The sequence below is a fragment of the Aedes aegypti genome, chromosome 1 (genome assembly GCF_002204515.2).
Source record: "Aedes aegypti strain LVP_AGWG chromosome 1, AaegL5.0 Primary Assembly, whole genome shotgun sequence".
Lineage (NCBI taxonomy): Eukaryota > Metazoa > Arthropoda > Insecta > Diptera > Culicidae > Aedes > Aedes aegypti.
Window position 1 is genome coordinate 172,792,990 of NC_035107.1, and position 18,918 is coordinate 172,811,907.

The 18,918-nt window shown below is 34.1% G+C and overlaps 1 protein-coding gene across 2 annotated transcripts in view; it reads right to left on the reverse strand.

Annotated features, from left to right (window-relative positions):
• The window catches only part of LOC5569385 (autophagy-related protein 16-1), a 372,239-nt gene that overhangs the window by 325,503 nt on the left and 27,818 nt on the right, over nt 1-18,918 (reverse strand). For both annotated transcript variants that reach the window (XM_021853580.1, XM_021853585.1), the window contains exons 2-3: nt 16,902-17,657; nt 16,700-16,842 (exon numbers count right to left, since the gene is read on the reverse strand). In XM_021853580.1, the coding sequence (XP_021709272.1) occupies nt 16,700-16,842; nt 16,902-17,657 (899 nt within the window). The remainder of the gene's footprint in view (nt 1-16,699; nt 16,843-16,901; nt 17,658-18,918) is intronic.

Sequence of the window (18,918 nt, forward strand, 5' to 3'; positions counted from 1 at the left end):
TAAATTGTAGTATTAAATGTTAAGGTTCAAATCATCTCCAACAATGTTAATTATAGCAAATCAAATTTCAGATAAGCCTTTCTTAATCTGATGAAGTAACCTAACGAAATCAAATCTTAGCTTGACTAATTACGGGTTTGCTATGGTTTTTTTTTTTTCAAATTCTCTACAATACTTATGAATGGAAGTATGATAAAAACTTAAGTCATAATTTTAAAGCAATTTGTTTCAAAAATTTGAGAAGTCATAAAAACTTAAGATCAAAAGAAACGATTAAAGATCATCGAAGGTATTGTAGATCTTAAAGTGATTATAAAACGATGCCAAACTTTGAATTTTCAAGAGCACAAGACTTGAGAACCAAACAGCGCTCCACGTTGAAAATTTATCCCATTGGTCACCACCAGCAAGCAATTTGATCGATTTTCAACGCGAACTGTTGATCGATTCTCCAGTCTTGTGCTCTTGAAAATTCAAAGTTTGGCATCGTTTTATAAACACCTTAAAGTTAATTACTGAAAATTATTGACTGCAGTTTACTACCGTGAATCGCAAGTTAGTCCCATCTGCATTTTGGTCAAAATTGAGTTGATATCAATTTTCATTATATCTTCTAACGATCTTTCAGCTTCACTAACGAGAAATCACTTTTTGTCCAGTAATTAAGAAAAAACACCAAGTCGAATTCCATAATGAAAAGTAAACGCTTGTCAGTCCCACTGCAAATTTTCGCATCGTGTAACACAAAAATGAATCTTTATTTGGTCATCTTTTTATTATTCTTTCAAATTTGTTATCTCAGCTGGCTAATGTTGAAAAAAAAGCATGAAAAGTTTGCAACTAGACAAATAAAAATATGTGTTCCTTACTTGGTAAATTGATCTTTTCATGAAAATAATTACTCGTTTATTCTCTGTTTCATTATGCTTTCCTACTTTATCAAATACGGTTGATAGTGAGGAAAAATGTAATTGTTTTGCATTGAAATTTAGTGGTTTTCATCAAATTCTACGTGCATTTCGGGAATCCCGGGATTCCCGGGATGTTAGAAATAAAATCCCGGGAAAGGGGAAATCTCGAAATTTTGTCAAATCCCGGGATTTTTTGTCCCGGGATGTCCCGGGATGGACACTCTATTAGGGAACATATTATTACACATAATTCATAACAATATACATTTTTAGAAATAGTAGTTTTTGTTTACTACATCAATAAACTTGCATGTTGAAACTAGATAAAATTTACAACATTAAATTTCTCCTGTACAAAGTATCTAGCATGTACTCTAGCCTCTACCGTTGTATTAGTAGAATGTTGAAAGTCTTTTCATTGCACATCACAGGTATTTTCCAGAATCTGTTTGATTTTCCTACAAAAAAATCATTTTTTTCGGTACGATGTCTAAAACATTGAAAATGGGGGTGACATTGGGTCAAGCAAGAACGTTAGTACATGAAATTCCAAGTTCATTTTTTTGACATTTTACGGTGCCGGGTGTTCTCTTTTATCATTAAGATGTGTTTATTCTTTTATATACAGCATCTCTGAAACATCAAACAAGTCTACTTGAGTATTCCGTGCATTGAATAACAATACAACGCATTTTGACAACTTCTCAAACCAGCAACTGTGTTTCGTGCGCAGCAACATCGTAAATTTTTATCAAAAGGGTGTTTTTTTTTCTAAATTTGATTATTTATCAGTGTTTTCATATAATAGCAACATCTCACGGAAGTACAAATGAGTTGGATCGCTGAAATACTGGGATTATGACGTCAACTTCTGCCTGAAATTTATTGATCGTGGAATGTCGCACCGAAATTTAACTATTTGCGAAGGTTTAAAATAATCACTGTTTCAGTACACCTTTGGGGAAACTGAATGGGCTTTATAGCAATGGGGATGAGACTTTGAAGACAATTTGAGGGAAAAACCAAGAAAATTTATGTAAACTTGACGATAAATGTTGGGTTTACATATTTTTTCTCATAGCTCTTCAATTTTCTGTATAATTTTTCTTTAGGCGGTTGAAACTCATAACATTTTATGTAACTCTATAACGCAAAAATATACTTTTTTAAATGTTTGCCGTTGGATTATTATTTATTATGCCGTAAGCTTTTTTGCCTACCAAGGCTAACTTTTAGTGAAAAAAACGCTGGTGCATGCAAGTTCGATAATATGTGTGTTCCAGCACACCGTAGCTCATTTCAAATAACCCAGTGTACCCTTGCCAAAGGTGGTGTAAATTCTTCTTTACCGAACTTCCCCTCACATGAAGTACACACAAACGCAATTCATCTGTATGTTCGTCGTACAGCATCTGCGCAGCATCCGTGCCGTGTATCCGCGAGATGTCTCCCCTGAATAATATGTTGACATATGTTGCATCTTTGATTTCTCCTCACAGTGAGTATGTACTGCCCTGCCATGTGATGTGTAACATAATCATACAATATTCATAAAAAGAACGGAATCGCTTCACCGAATATTACAATACACGATTTGAATATTGAAACACCCCACAGCAACTTTAAAATTATAATAGCAACTTATTCTTACCGGTGATTTATTAGGGTGTTACAATATATAAAACCGATACAACACTTAGTGAAACGATTCCACACTTTTCATTTCACGATTCCATTTCCAAGCAAAACTTAAAAAAAATCAACCAAACCCATTTGTATTATCATGCTTGCAAATCGATTTTTTTTCTCAACTTTACTGAACAAAAAGCGTTGTTTGATAAAAAATACCGTGAAGCAAGTGGGTAAGTGAAAAAAAACTTACATAATTTAGTGAATAAGCGAATTAACGTTCCAAACTCATGCACAAACTTTTGAAATCATTTAAAACATTATAACAGGCGAGAAATTTATTAGATTTATTATTGCATAATAGAACGAAAGATTATTTACCTGTCAGTTATGAATTCGTAACAAGTTGATGACGTGCAATCTTATTTTGATATTTTTGGTGGAAAAATGTTGCGTAACATAAATTTCTTCACCTACGACTTCTAAGTTGCCCTCTCTAATAATTTCAAACTGAAATTAAAATATGTAGATTTAATTCGATTGAGGTCCACACAAAATTAAATTGAAACATCATCAATTTTGTTACCACATGGTAAGTGTAAAAAGTTGTTATTAGAGTTTGAATTTGTATTTGCTTTTTGAGTAGCCATATGTTAGCAAGGTACGCAAATATGAAAAACAGAACGTTCCGAATATTTAAAAACACACTTTACTCAAAGCGTTGAACGCTATAGAACTCCTCAAAATGATGCCAGCCAACTTTAAGATAATACGGTGTCTACTTCGAACAGCCGATTAAAAAGAAGACGTGTATTGTTCCAATCTAAGAAACCGCAAGGAGATCCCGTGAAATTTCGATGTGAAGTTAATTGTAAATTTAATAATGAGGGTTCAGGCTACCGACATATAAAAAGTTTCAAATACTTTATTAAAGGATTCCGCTCCGAGAATACTACAACACAGAAATGCAATTACTGTCTCATGATGTTAGAAATAATAATGAAAATGCTGTCGACCGTTTGAACAAACATGACTAAACTTAAGAAAATTGAATTGAAAAAAATAAAATGTTCATAATTCTTCTTCTTCTTGGCATTAACGTCCCCACTGGGACAGAGCCGGCTACTCAGCGTAGTGTTCTAAGAGCACTTCCACAGTTATTAACTGAGAGCTTCTTTGCCTAAATTGCCATTTTCGCATTCGTATATTGTGTGGCAGGTACGATGATACTCTATGCCCAGGGAAGTCATGGAAATTTTCATTACGAAAAGATTCTAAACCGATCGGGATTCGAACCCAGACACCTTCAGCATGGCTTTGCTTTGTAGCCGCGGACGCTAACCACTCGGCTAAGGAAGGCCCCATAATATACATGTTATTTATGTTATTGTTTATCGGGACACCTTAACAAATGTTAAAGGTAATATAAATCGTAAATCAAACCGATAATTTTTCAAAGTATAATTTAACACGACAATCTTTTGACTTACCCCACTAGTGGGTAGAGACGTTTTTCAAAAACTTTTTTTTCCTGAAGCATTGACACAAAAAATAACTATTAGCTAATAATTAGTGGGAGTCATCCTAAAAATTATACACGACCTCATTCATTTCGGTTTAAAGTCTTCATGAAAAGAACTCAACGATTTTCTCTACCCACTTGCCCCATGGTACCTTAGAGCAATCAAAAGATAATATTTTATTTATTTATTCCACGGCCGTATTTTTACTAGGATTTTCTATGCGAGACGTGTCCTTAAACCTATCTTTCCCATGGTAGCTCCAGAGCTGCACTGGTTTTCGACGAACTTGAGACAAATCGAATTAAATGAATACTTGGCAATAGTTACTAGAATGTGATTATATACTCATCAGATTAATCCAAAAGTCAACTAACTGGTTCAATAGTAAAACTATTGATAAATAATCAATGTAATATTGAAAAAAAATCTAAAGTTTTTAAACCGATTTCGAAAAAAATAGACCATTTGCAATATTCAGGGTGTCCATTCAAAATCAGTTTTCAAATTCCCGGATTTTTCCCGGATGCCTAAAAACTTAAAACCGGATGACATCATGGTCCTTATAACTTTATATTTCCCTAACATATGTATAGGAAGTTTTGATATTTGTTTGAACCTTCAAAATATTCGTTTTCAAACTACGGATTTCAAAGTAGCATCTTCAAATGGATATTACTTATGGTTTCCACTTAAAAAAAACTTTATGCATTAGTCAGTATGTAGATTGACCAATAATGAAAAATAAATATCAAGTTCCTGAAATATTAACTATAAGAAAATGTTAACTGCAGTTTCATAAATATTGTAACAAAGGGAGTAGATGGTTATTTAAGGTAATTATAAAACGAAGCCAAAATTTGAATTTTCAAATGCACAAGACTGGAGAATCTGACAACAGTTCGCGTTGAAAATCAATCAAATTGCTTGCTTGCTGGTGGTGACCAATGGGATAAATTTTCAACGCGGAGCGCTGTTTGGTTCTCAAGTCTTGTGCTGCTTAAAATTTGATTTGTGGCTTCGTTCTATAATCACCTTAAACCTCTACCTCTTTTGCAAATTCTACCAAACTTTAAAGAACTGAAAATTTTCTGAAGATACCTTTGGATTAGGTCTTTGATGTTTTAGAAATATCAATTCACTTTTCTTACCAGAAAAAAATCACTTGTATATTTAGAAACCTTTGAAAAAAATGTTTGGCATAGTAAAAATAACCTTCAATACTTTCATTCGAAAGAGTATAGGATGCCATGAATATATTAGAAATCATAGTAAATCCGGTAACATTTTGAAATTATGGGAAAAAAATATTTCTACAAAACAACAAAGTGTGACATGGTCTATGGCTGGTTTCTAAGTCCTGGTAAAACTTGCCAATGGCTAGCTAGCTAAAAAAAATATAAATCCAAACAAGCATCTAAGCAGGAATCCTTCAAAGATTTTTCTAAGAATGTCCCCACCATGAATTCATAATAGATCTCACAAGCAATGCGTTTCATTGGAATGTGATGAAATTTTGAATCATGGTTCAGGAATATTTAAAAATAAAGCAATTTTGCCAGTTAAAATTTTGGAATGTGTTCGATTATCGAAATTATTATTTTCAGATAAAGGTTCTTCATATACACATTCGGCCCAGATAGCCGTAGCGGTAAACGCGCAGCTATTCAGCAAGACCAAGCTGAGGGTCGTGGGTTCGAATCCCACCGGTCGAGGATCTTTTCGGGTTGGCAATTTTCTCGACTTCCCAGGGCATAGAGTATCTTCGTACCTGCCACACGAAATACGTATGCAAAACTGGTCATTGGCATAGTAAGCTCTCAGTTAATAACTGTGGAAGTGCTCATAAGAACACTAAGCTGAGAAGCAGGCTCTGTCCCAGTGGGGACGTAACGCCAGAAAGAAGAAGAAGATATACACATTCGAATTGCATCAAAATCACATTTGAAGGATCTGTTCTTCCTGATTTTGTTGTTGTTGACAATGTAAAATTTCATGTTAGGCTATTTTACCCTAAAATTATGCATTGCGATTGTTGTCTTCTTTTTGGACACACGTCGCATTTTTGTTCCAATAAACAGAAATGTTCAAAATGCGGTGGAATTCATTCTCCATCAGATTGTAACAAAATTTCTGACATTTGTATTCATTGTGGCAAAAAACATAATTTTTTGAAAGAATGTGCTGTTTTTATAGCTCATCAAAAGCAATTCAATTTGAAAATAAGGAATAAAAACAAATTATCTTATTCTGAAGTTATTAAAACATCTAATGCATTTTCGTCAAATAATATTTTTGAACCATTGACTCAAAAGGTTGATATTGAGGATTCAAATGAGGAACACAATTTTGTGTATAATCCTCCTACTAAAAGAAAAAGAATCAATAAAATAAACAATCAAAACAATATTTTTGATCCTCAACCATCAACATCTTATGAAAAAAAATTTCCTTCAATTAATTTATCAAAATCTCAAAACATTCCTGGTTTTCAGAAAATTAATCAAGATTATTTTGGGAACAAAAATGATGATATTAAAAAGACCACCAATAATTCTAATGTTCAAAATGATGATGGGGGTAGTATTTTGAAAATTTATAGAATTTTTAGGTTTAAATGATTTTTGGAAAAAAATGATAAAGAAATGTTTACCATTTGTAGCTAGTATACTAGAGAAATTGAATTCTTCCTCATTAGTTCCTTGTTTTGTTCCTAATGGCTCAAATCAAAAATAGTAGTTTGAATATTTTACAATGGAATTGCAGAAGTGTTATTCCAAAAATTGAAAGACTGAAAGCTTTAATAGTCAATAATGATATTGATATATATTGTTTGAATGAAACATGGTTAGTGGAAAATAATTTTTTTAGAATTCCTTCTTTTAATATAATTCGAAAGGATCGTAATATGGCATATGGAGGTGTAATGATCGGAATTCGTCAGAATATTGAATTTAAATTTTTAATTTTTTCATTGGACTCACCAATTGAATATGTTGCTATTACTGTCAAACATAATGGAATAGAATTTTCGATTTTATGTTTATATATTCCTCCACAAGCAAGTTTTTCATTATTAGATTTGAAAACAATTCTCCATTTTACATAGGGAAAGTGTACCAGTTATGGCCATAGTGGTTCCCTATTTGGCCATATATGAAATTTCGATGACTTTCACATTTTTAATCTTTTTGAATGTTTTAACATCAAGATATATCGTATATCTTACAGCTAAAACACACAAAACTTTTCAAAATGTGGAGACATTCAAGTTATTACGTATGGCCAAATAGGGAACCACTATGGCCATAACTGGTACACCTACCCTACTTGGTGATCTGAACGCTCATAACTTGGCTTGGGGTAGTGAGTTTTCTGATGGCAGAGGTTCATTAATCATGGATCTGATTGATGAGTTGAATTTAAATATTCTGAATGATGGCTCATTCACTAGAATAGCAGTTCCTCCTGCTCATCATTCATGCATTGATTTATCATTGTGTTCAAGTAGTTTGGCTATAAAATCAACTTGGAAAATTATAGATGACCCAAATGGTAGTGATCATTTACCTATTCAAATATCTATTCATTTTCTTCTTCGTGATCAACATCACCAAGAACCATTTGTTCCTGATTTAACAAAAAATATTGATTGGTCCAAATTTTCAGATTTAGTTTCTACTGCTTTAATCAATTTCGATTATTCACTTTCTCCTCTTCAAAATTATAACAGGTTTTCAGTCATTCTAATAAATTGTTTACAAAAATCTCAGACTAAAAAAATATTTTTGGGGCCAACCAAAAGAAGACATAATTCTTCTTGGTGGGACCATGATTGTACTGTTGCACTTAAAAATAAATCTGAAGCCTTAAAAAATTTTCGTAATTCAGGTACAACGAACAATTATATTTTTTATCGTAAAACTGAAGCCCAGTTTACACGAATTGTTAAGTTTAAAAAAAGGAATTATTGGAAAAATTTTATTGAAAATCTTGATTCAGAAACGTCATTAAATAAATTATGGTCTGTTGCTAGAAATTTAAGGAACTATAATATTCCTTCTACCTCTGTTTTGGAATATTCTGAAAATTGGATAGATCAATTTTCTTCGAAAATTTGTCCTGATTTTGTTCCTACCCCCATCATATTTAAAACTCATCAATTGTACAATTATTACCCTGATCTTTGTAATGAATTTTCAATTGAGGAAATGGAATTAGCATTATCTGTTACTAAAAATACTGCTCCAGGTATTGACAATATAAAATTTATTGTGTTAAAAAAATTACCTGTTGATGGTAAATTACATTTACTATCTCTATATAATTCATTTTTGTTTCAGAACATTTTTCCTTCTGAATGGCGATTCATAAAAGTAATTAGTTTACTTAAACCTGATAAGAATCCGTCATTAGTGGAAAGTAGAAGACCTATTAGTTTATTATCATGTCTTCGTAAACTAATGGAAAGAATGATACTTAATCGTCTGGAGTTATGGGCTGAGAAAAATAATATATTTTCATCATCTCAATATGGGTTTAGAAAAGGTCGCGGAACTAGAGATTGTATTGCTCTTCTAGCTTCGCATATTGAATTATCGTTCAATAAAAAACAAGATGTAGTTTCTACTTTTCTTGACGTTTCTGGTGCATATGATTCAGTTCTTATTGATTTACTTTTCAACAAAATGAATGATTGTAAAATTCCAATCATTATCTCCAATTTCATATGTAATTTGTTTTCCTTCAAAATAATGCATTTTTTTCATAATGGGTCTTCTAGAATGGTCCGTTATAGCTATTTTGGCTTACCACAGGGTTCTTGTTTAAGTCCCTTTTTATACAATTTATTCACCAGAGACATCATTTCCATTATTCCAAATGGATGTTATTTTATACAATTTGCGGATGATAATGTCATTTCTGTCAATGGCCATAGCAGAGAAGTTATTCGTCATTTTATGCAAAATTGTTTAGATAATCTTCACTCATGGGCACATAATAATGGTTTTACTTTTTCAGTTCAAAAAACAAAATTCATATTATTTTCTCGTAAACATTCTCCAGTAAATATTGATTTGTACCTTAGTAATCAACAAATTGAACAAGTTATTGATTATAAATATCTTGGGCTATGGTTCGATTCGAAATTAAAGTGGAATAGTCAGATTAAATATATTCAAAAAATTTGCTCGAAGCGAATAAATTTTCTTCGGATGATAACTGGAACATGGTGGGGTGCACATCCTAATGACATGATCACTCTCTATAAAACAACTATTCGTTCAGTAATGGAATATGGTTGTTTTACTTTTGGGAGTGCTGCACAAATACATTTTTCCAAACTAGAAAAAATACAATTTCGTTGCTTGAGAATTTGTTTAAATTTGATGAATTCTACGCATACTAAATCTATTGAAGTCCTTGCTGGTATTATTCCACTCAAATATCGATTTCATGAATTGAATTGTAAATTTTTGATACATTGTTTTTCAATGGATCATCCTTTAATTGGTACACTGAAATCTTTGTTTGACATCAATCCTTCTAATAGAATATTGAAATCATATATCTATTGTTCTAGAGAAAATATTGTATCAAATGTTTCTCCACATTTTTATGAATATAGCATAGCTGCTCATTCTTTTCAACCATGTGTGGATTTATCTTTACATGAAGAATTAAAACAAATTCCTAATCATGCTCGTTCCCGTTATGCCAATTTATTATTTAAACGTAAATTTAATGGGGTAGACAATGATCAGATTTTTTTACCGATGGATCTTTAATTGAAAATGTAGCAGGGTTTGGAGTGTTTAATTTTCATTTGGCCCATTTCTATAAATTAGAATCTCCTTGTTCAATTTTCACAGCTGAATTAACAGCTATATATTTTACATGCAAATTGATTGAGAATTATTCTCCAAATATATTTATGGTGTGCTCAGATAGCCTTAGTTGTCTTCAAGCTCTGAATTGCATCAGTTTTAATTTCAAAATCCATCATATTGTTCTATTAATTAAAGGGTTATTAAATGATTTATATTCTAAAGGATTTATAATTAAATTGGTTTGGGTTCCAGCTCATTGCAATATTTATGGTAATGAACAAGCTGATTTGTTGGCAAAATTGGAGGTTTTTCGTGGAATAATTTATAATTGTGATATTTATTATTCGGAATATTTTACTAACTTGAAAAAATATTCTATGAATGATTGGCAAATTTCTTGGAATACAAGTGACAAAGGTCGATATTGTTATTCCATATGTCCGAAGGTAAAAATATTTCCTTGGTTTCGCAGTCTTCCTGTTGGACGTAATTTTATTTGCTCCTATTCTAGACTAATGTCAAATCATTACATTTGTAGTAATCATTTATATCGCATGAATATCACAGATTCAAATATTTGTGAATGTAATAAATCATATGAAGACATAGACCATATCGTTTTTGAATGCTCTTGTTTTAATACACCTAGAGAAAAATTCCTTGATAGAATAATCAGTTTAAGTCATGATATTCCTGTGTCTGTTCGGGATATTCTGGGAAATCATTCTCTTCCTGTCATGAGAATTTTATACAAATATTTGAATGAAATTTCTTATCGTGTATGATACTGCTCGTTTGTTTTTTTTCTTTGATTTTATTTTCAGAGACATCAAGTTTGGTACTCATCCATCTAATCGATTGGCTTCTGAATGCGTGCTAGAGAATATTCGTGATGACTGAACTTGGAAAACTTTGGCTCCGCTATGGATCGATTCCGGGAGAGCCTTTATTTAATAAATATTATTTTATAACGTTATTCGAAAAGATAAAGAGGTTTTGTGCCTTTTTGAGAAAAATTTCATTAGAATATCACTCAAAGGGGCTTTTTCCTCTTTCAAAATTCATAAGTTAAAAATAAATAAATAAATAAATAAACAAGCAATGCGTTATGGAAAACAGTAAGAATTCGGTAAATCTACAGAAACCATAAGAAATCCATCAGAACCATCAGGGATCTCAAGGACTGTGGACTAATTAAGCCAGTAATTTCACCAAAAATCAGTATTAGCTTCTCTAGGAATCCACCAATCAAGAATCATTGATAAAACTGTATAGGATTTCAGTAAGAAACTACTCAGCTCTCTAAGAAATTTCACAGGAAAAAAAATTAAACTCAGTTTTTTATCAACTGTTATGAATCTTTTAAGAACTTCATGAAAAAATCTTTTAGAGAATTCACTAAAAATCTCTTATGAAAATTTATTTTTGGGTTATTTTCCGAAAAACTTTCAAGAATTTGATCAATTATCGTCTTGATTTCCGTTAGGATTCTTACGAAAATATTATCAAGAATTTGCTATGAACATTAATGAAAACTAATCAAGCATCTTACCAAGAACCTTGCCAGAAATCTTGAAGTACCTTTCTAGAACATTTTCAAAGATCTAAGACTTCGCATGAATATGCTCAATGTTTTCAGCTAAAAATTTACAAAAGATCTAACAAGAAACCAATTAATATTGTAAAAACTAAAGATTTTTTACAAAAATTTGCTATAAAAAATAACTATCAACTGACAAAATTAGGGACGGACCTGGGGTTAGAACACATGCTTCTCACGCCAAAGACCTGTGATCAAATCCCATCCCCGAGGTAGTAACTAATAACGTAAAATTTATAATGACGACTTCCGTTGGAAGTGAAGTAAAGCCTTTGATCCCGAAATGATGTAGCCCAGGGCTAAAAATCTCGTTAATATAGATAGAAAAAAAGAAAACTCACATAAAAGCATGATATCAGTCATGATAAAAAGTGTGAATTGTAAAGCAATAGTGCCTTCCTTATAAAATTTTCTAGTTTCGCCCAGAGTGCTTTTCCCGGCGTCTTCTACAATTTCCCGGGTATTTCCCGTATTTTTCCCGGTCATTTTGAATTCCCGGGTTTTTCCCGCTTTTCCCGGATTTCCCGGATAGATGGACACCCTGCAATATTGTTTGTTCATGTACTTTTAATAGAAACGCTTTTTTCGTAAAAAAAATAGTCGATCAAAGTCGTGGGAAAGCAAGGGTTAGGCATAAGCATAAGCATTGATGATCGTACAGTTCTTAGTTGGCTTAGACACCTAAATCACCTTTGCATCTACATGGTTTGGAACGATTCAAATATGACGTCCATCGTTTCTCGGGATTTCTAGACCATCCCCCTCTGTCACGCTTTTTCCAATACCTTATACACGTACTGTCACACTTTCTAAGACCCCCACCCCCTCCATCAAACGATGGACGTAATTTTTGAATAATCCCTTTTCACAGGGAGAAGTTTTTTTAGTGGGAAGGTTCAAAAGATACATGACCCGAATTCACTTTACAATTCAATTCAATGCGATTCATGTAGCCACAATTTAAACAGTAATCTATCAGTGCGTCGACATTTTTAATGTCGAACTATTCAAGGGTTAACTTTAGTAATTGCTACAAACAAATAAAAGAATAGGTACCGTAATCCGGGGTATCATTGATCAGCGGGGTAACATTGATCGGAATGACGCATCTCCTAAAAAGTTTGTATCGCCATTTATTGATGGAACATTTCCAAATCATGAATGGTGCTTCTCTTTCTTATATTCATAAGCTAATGAAAGTGAAGATTTTTGCGTAAATTGCGTTTACCTTATGCGGTAATTTGTCAACTTTTCGAAACAATTATTTCAATGGGTAAGGATGACACTACCAAACATTCATGTCTCACATAAGTTCTGCAAACGATATGAGCAAGGAAAATGCGGTTCTTACTAAAAATGGCATCGCTGAAAACGATTCCGTTGTCAAAACTTTCATAAGTATGCTCAATTAGGCAACATTTACGAATTACTATTAAGAATATAGAATTCCTTTAGGAAATTGCATACCTTTAGGCGTATTCCGTGGTTCGAGGTGTTTTTAATTTTAAAATAACTTAAAAAGTAAATGGCTTGTAAGCGTTTGGCCTTCATATTCGGCTTCGGGGGCCACGATTTGAGTAAGTAACGACATTTTCAATATTACCGAACATTGTTTACATAGGTGACCAATGTTACCCCATATTAGCTAAATCAAAAAATCGCTTAAAACATTTTTTTAAACATGCTTAAATCTTTCAAAAAACAAAATACAGTATATAGTCACGAGATATGGGTGGCAGTACTTGTTTTAAAAATATAAAATTTGCAACAATTGCATTTTGAAACGAAATATTTGAGTAATATTCAAAAAAAATGATCAATGTTACCCCGGATTACGGTATGTGAATCTCATTTTTTTAATTCAGGAATAAGGGCTTATGCCGACATTTATAGTGACGAACAATGGGTCTACCCCGTTTGGCATAATGCCGTTTGGCATACAGTCGTTTGGCATAATAGCTGTTTGGCATAATGCCATTTGGCATAACGGTCGTTGGGCATAATCGCCATTTGGCATAATAGCCGTTTGGCATAATTGTGAAAAACATTGAATTTGATCAAATTCCTTCCATTAAGCAAAGGGGTGTGTATAAACTGCTCACGATCGTACATTCCGTTGTCAGTTAGTGATAGGACATACTTCTTAATCATCATTTTTCAAGGAAACCAATATCCAATAAAGCTCTTTTGGAATTGCATAATACATGACTTCCGGGGTCATTAAGTCCGGGATATTATGGCACATTTTTAACAAAAATATATCCAACGCCTAAATTATTCCATGCCATTTGAAAAAAAAGGAACATGTAGTTTTATGACGCATCTTATGGTACGGCATATTACTGTACCACTGCAGTATCTTCCTTTTTCAAATTATGCCAAACGACCATTATGCCAAACGACTATTATGCCAAACGACTGTTATGCCAAACGACTATTATGCCAAACGACTGTTATGCCAAACGACTATTATGCCAAACGACTTTATGCCAAACGACTGTATGCCAAACGGCATTATGCCAAATGGCATTATGCCAAACGGGGTAGACCCACGAACAATCCATAGTTTTTTTAGCGATTAAATAAATGTAACATTGTCACGATACAAATTTGTGTTATCACAAGCATGAAACGAGCTCACCAGTTGACAATCCATCCTCGACTAAAGTTACAATTTCGGCATCAACACGTAAAATATGGAATAGAAAAACACTCCGATGACGCACGAAAACGAATTAATAGGCTTTCGCAAAGCACTGCACAACAAAATGTGGTACCGAAAAAACCTTTTACTCCGTCGGCACGAAAGACGAACCCTTGGGTTTTACCAAGCGCAATGCTGACGATAGTGAAAATGGAAACGAATCCACTCCGGCAACGCAGAAAAAAAAACAAGATCTACTTCCCTATGCAGGGGAACGTCATTTAGCATAAAGCCGTTTGGCATAACGGTTTTTTTGTTAGTAAACACTATCCACTTTCCTGTTACCGCAATTTGATGATTAGTGCGCACCATTGAAAATTGCTAGCATTTTTATCTGTGATTTTTCCTATTTTGCTATCATAAGCTGTTCTTTTTAATTACGTACTTAAACTAGTGGTTTGCATTGTAATATTACTAACATTTTCATTTTCCTACGGATTACACAGTGCATTGTTGGCACCATAAACTGCTAACGTTTTCATCGATGGTTTTTCCTTCTTTTGAACACAAGCACTATAAGAGTCACTTTTCCTCCGTCTTCATTTTCAGTTGAAAACCTCCTTTTCACAATCCCAGTTTGACGACTTGCATGCAAAAGTCATTTTTCAAAACAATGATTATTTTTGTTATTTTCAACAATCAATCTAAATTTGTTGTAATTAAATAAATTACATTGAAACAACAATCATTTTTATCAAAACAAAATAGAAATATTGTTGAATTTACGGAGAGCATTTTCAATCAGATATATTTTTAAAACAACAAAATCAAATTTCATATCAAATGGAAGGTTTGTTTGATTCAATTATTTCCATTGTTGGCGTGATGTTTTTTTGCTTCAAACGATGTAGAAGTAATAATTTCCAACGCGGATACACTTATTGAAGCATTTGACGTGAATAAATTTTTGTTAAGAAAAGTTCATCGTTTTGGAACATCTGAACCAACGATCAAACCATTCTTGGTAAGTTATAACCATTTTTTCTAGAATTCTGATACTTATTAGCTGTTGTTAATAATTGCAGTTACATACAAAATTGAAACGCTGATACTAATTTAGTAGAAGAAAATTGAGTTGCTAATTTCATCCGGTCGCTTGCGAAGCAGGAAAAATCCATTCACTGACAAAGTGACAAAGTGGCGCAGATACCTACTTATAGCATTTAGAACATATTTATGAAAAAATGTTAATTAATTAGGCCTTTCAAAGCCGTAATAGTTTTTTTTTCATTTCAAAATATACCAAAATGAAGAAAGCGGGGCCTTGGACCAATAAAAATATATTATTACTTCAAATAATAACATTATCAAATCAAAAAACAGAGAGACTTTGTTTTAAAATACTTAAGTTTTATTATCTTGTTGAACCTCGTTGTACTCAGCTGTCAAATGCAATAATAAATATTTTTAAACTAAATGATGAGTAGTATTCAAAACAAAGAAATGCTATTATAAGCCGGCAAATAATACAGAAAATTTGTTGTCATGATTCAGTATATATTTGATATTTTGATACTTTTCTCTGCGTGTTGTTAACATTTTCATTAGAATAATTATTATAGTCTAATGTAATTTTCAGATAAGAAATTCTAATGCTCTTCACCTGTATGACTATCACAAGATTTTTTCCTTCAAGTTTTTTTTTATTTTTTTAATTTCCTTTGTTTTATGCCAAAAGTCCATTATGCTAAACGACTTTATGCCAATTGGCTTTATCTCAAATAACTAAATATCCCTTCCTATTTGGGGGAACGCGTTTCCGCAATTTGGTAGTTTATGCGCACCATTGACAATCTGACCAGGCTGCTATGTTTTTGGAATTATAATTGTTAACATTTTCATATGTGATTTTCCCTTATTTTGATCATAGGCCGATCTTTCTAATTAAGTTGTTAAACCAGTGGTTTGCGTTGTGACTATGTATTAACATTTTTATTTATAGTATTCCCTTCTGTCCTAGGTAAACTGTTGGCATTATAACTTCTAACATGACCATCGATGATTTTCCCTTCTTTGGAACATAAGCTGTTCTTTTAAGTAGCACTATTTATTTTTCTTATTTTTTTGTGTTTTATGTCAAACGTCCATTATGACAAATGACCATTATGCCAAATGGCCTTTATGCCAAACGACTTTATGCCAAACGGGGTAGCCTCATGTTTTGTATATGGTGTAAATAAATTTTAAAAGGGTTTTCTCTACTGAAAATTCGATGTCTAGAAATTTTTGTGGTTTATTCTTAGATACATTTAAAATAAATAGACAAAATATGAGGCATACCTTTTCTGGCAGGTATGTATAAGGGTGTAAGGTAATTACGATAAAGGGTTCATTACTAAACAGGACTTGAACCTGCAATGTTCGAATTCGATATTCGACGCCTTCATCTGTTAGGCCACGCGATCGATTCGATCGATTCACAATTGAAGAAATGATGTTTCAATAGAAAACCTTTTCTATCCGTTCTAGCTATATGTAAGCAATTAAACTTATTCTTTACTTACCCTAAGACGTTGATCAGCAACGCTCCACACACGGCATGCAAAGTCATTTGAAGCTGCTAAAATTGATGAACCTGTGCTGTCAAATTCCACAGAATTTATACCTTGGTTACTACCAACCAAAATACCCCGTGGTTCACAAGCCCCTGAAAAGATACATTTTGATGAATATCTAAAACTTGAGAACACAATGTCACAAACTCACCCTTTCCCACGTCCCATAGTTTTACTTTCCTATCAGCACCACCAGTAGCAACCACTCGTTCTACGGGACTCCAACGAACCGCGTTCACTTCACCGTCATGGGCATCGAATTTGAACTCTATTCCCTCAGGTGGGCCATCGGAACCAAAATCGAGTCGGTCAATTTCGGATCCGATACCACCTAACGACGACGGTCCAGGAATATCCCTGATTGCTCGCTCTAACTCACTTTCAATTCGCGCTTTCTTTTCTTTGAAGAATTTGTCATTTTCTTTGTTCATAGAGTCTGCAAGACGTGACTTGCACTCCATGAGCGATGCCAATACTTTGTTGTACTCGTCTTGGACTGTTCTTAACTTATCTTCTGCAGCGTTCGCACGTAGCTGCGAAGCTAAGGATTCATCCTTGATTGTAACATGTAATGTCTTAAGCTCTTCTAGCTCGTCTGTAATAGTTATATTTATTGCACGTTGTTCAGCTAGGGCCTTCTCTTTTTCGGTCAGCGTTCGTTGTAACTCAGACAGCTTTTGATTCAAGGTAATGACCATTTGCGAATGGTCACCCTTGCGCTTGTGTAGATCGGTCAACTCTTCCTGCTGGGCCAATATTTTCTTCTCAAGGGCTTGGATTTGAGCGTTAGTAATAGTCGCCAAATCTGCTCCTGCTGTTCCACCAGAGCTATCGCGAATCTTTTTGTCGATTTTTAGTTCAAGATTCTCTTGGCGAAGTTTGGCAGCTGCGTCGAAGAGACGGTTATCTGAAATAAAGAGAATGCAAGGTGTACTTTAGTTGTGTTAAATCCCTTTTCAGGTAATTAACAAAGTAACACTACAGATCTCAATTTGAAAAGGCAGAAAGCTTTCAAAAACCCCACTGTCAACGTGAACAAAAAGTGTCAAGAATAGGACCCGGTCCTACATGTGCAAGTTCTTTTTTAGCTCAAATTCCAGATATCACTCATATTCCCAATTTCCAACAGCATTTCCAAAGATTTTTTTCTCGATTTTTAATGTCGAGGACTCGTAATGTGGGAGCTGGTTGGTTTCCACTGTCCGCTGTGCTGACATAGCTATCGCCTTCGCTGTCCTGACCTTCTGTGCCTGTGTTCTCTGCGCCATTCAGGTGTTCATCGTAGTGCTACTTTCACCTTCCGATCACCTCGCGTCCGTCCGTCAAGATGCTCTCATCCATATCCCGACAAATTTCAGCTCGCAGCACGAAGCCTTTGCGGGATGAGTTGAGCTTATGATAGAACTTCCGCGTTTCTTGAGAACGGTACAGCAACTCCATCTCTTGGCATTCCACCTCTTCCAGGCGGCGCTTTTTGTCCTGGAATAGGCGGGTTTGCTGTTTCCGCGTCAGTCTATATCGTTCCACGTTTTGCCGCGTACCGTGCTGCAGCACTGCAGCCCGCACTGCATTCTTCTCCTCTAAAACTTTCTGGCACTCCTGGTCGAACCAATCGTTTCTTGAGTTCCGTTCCACATATCCGACAATGCTTTCGGCAGCGTAGTTAATGGCTGCTTTGACTGCCATCCAGCAGTCCTCAAGAGGGGCACTTTCGAGCTCGCCCTCATCCGGCAACGCTGCCCCAAGATGCTGCGCGTACGCATTGGCGACATCCGGTTGTTTCAGTCGCGCTAGATTGTACCGAGGCGGGCGTCGGTACCGTGCAACGTTGATGACGGATAGTTTTGGACGCAGTTTCACCATCACCAGGTAGTGATCGGAGTCAATGTTAGCGCCACGATAGGTTCTGTCGTCGGTTATTTCGGAGAAGTGCCGTTCATCGATCAAAACGGTGTCGATTTGCGATTTTGTCTAATGAGGTGATCTCCAGGTGTACCGATACGGAAGGCTGTGCTGGAAATAGGTGCTACGAATGGCCATATTCTGATAGTTTTTTAAGAGTTATATGATGAGATATATATTGTTCAATTATAATTTTGCCACTTGCTCCTCAGGGTCTATCCGGGAGAAATTGAACTTTAAGTGGACTCACTTCTCGAGATTTTTTC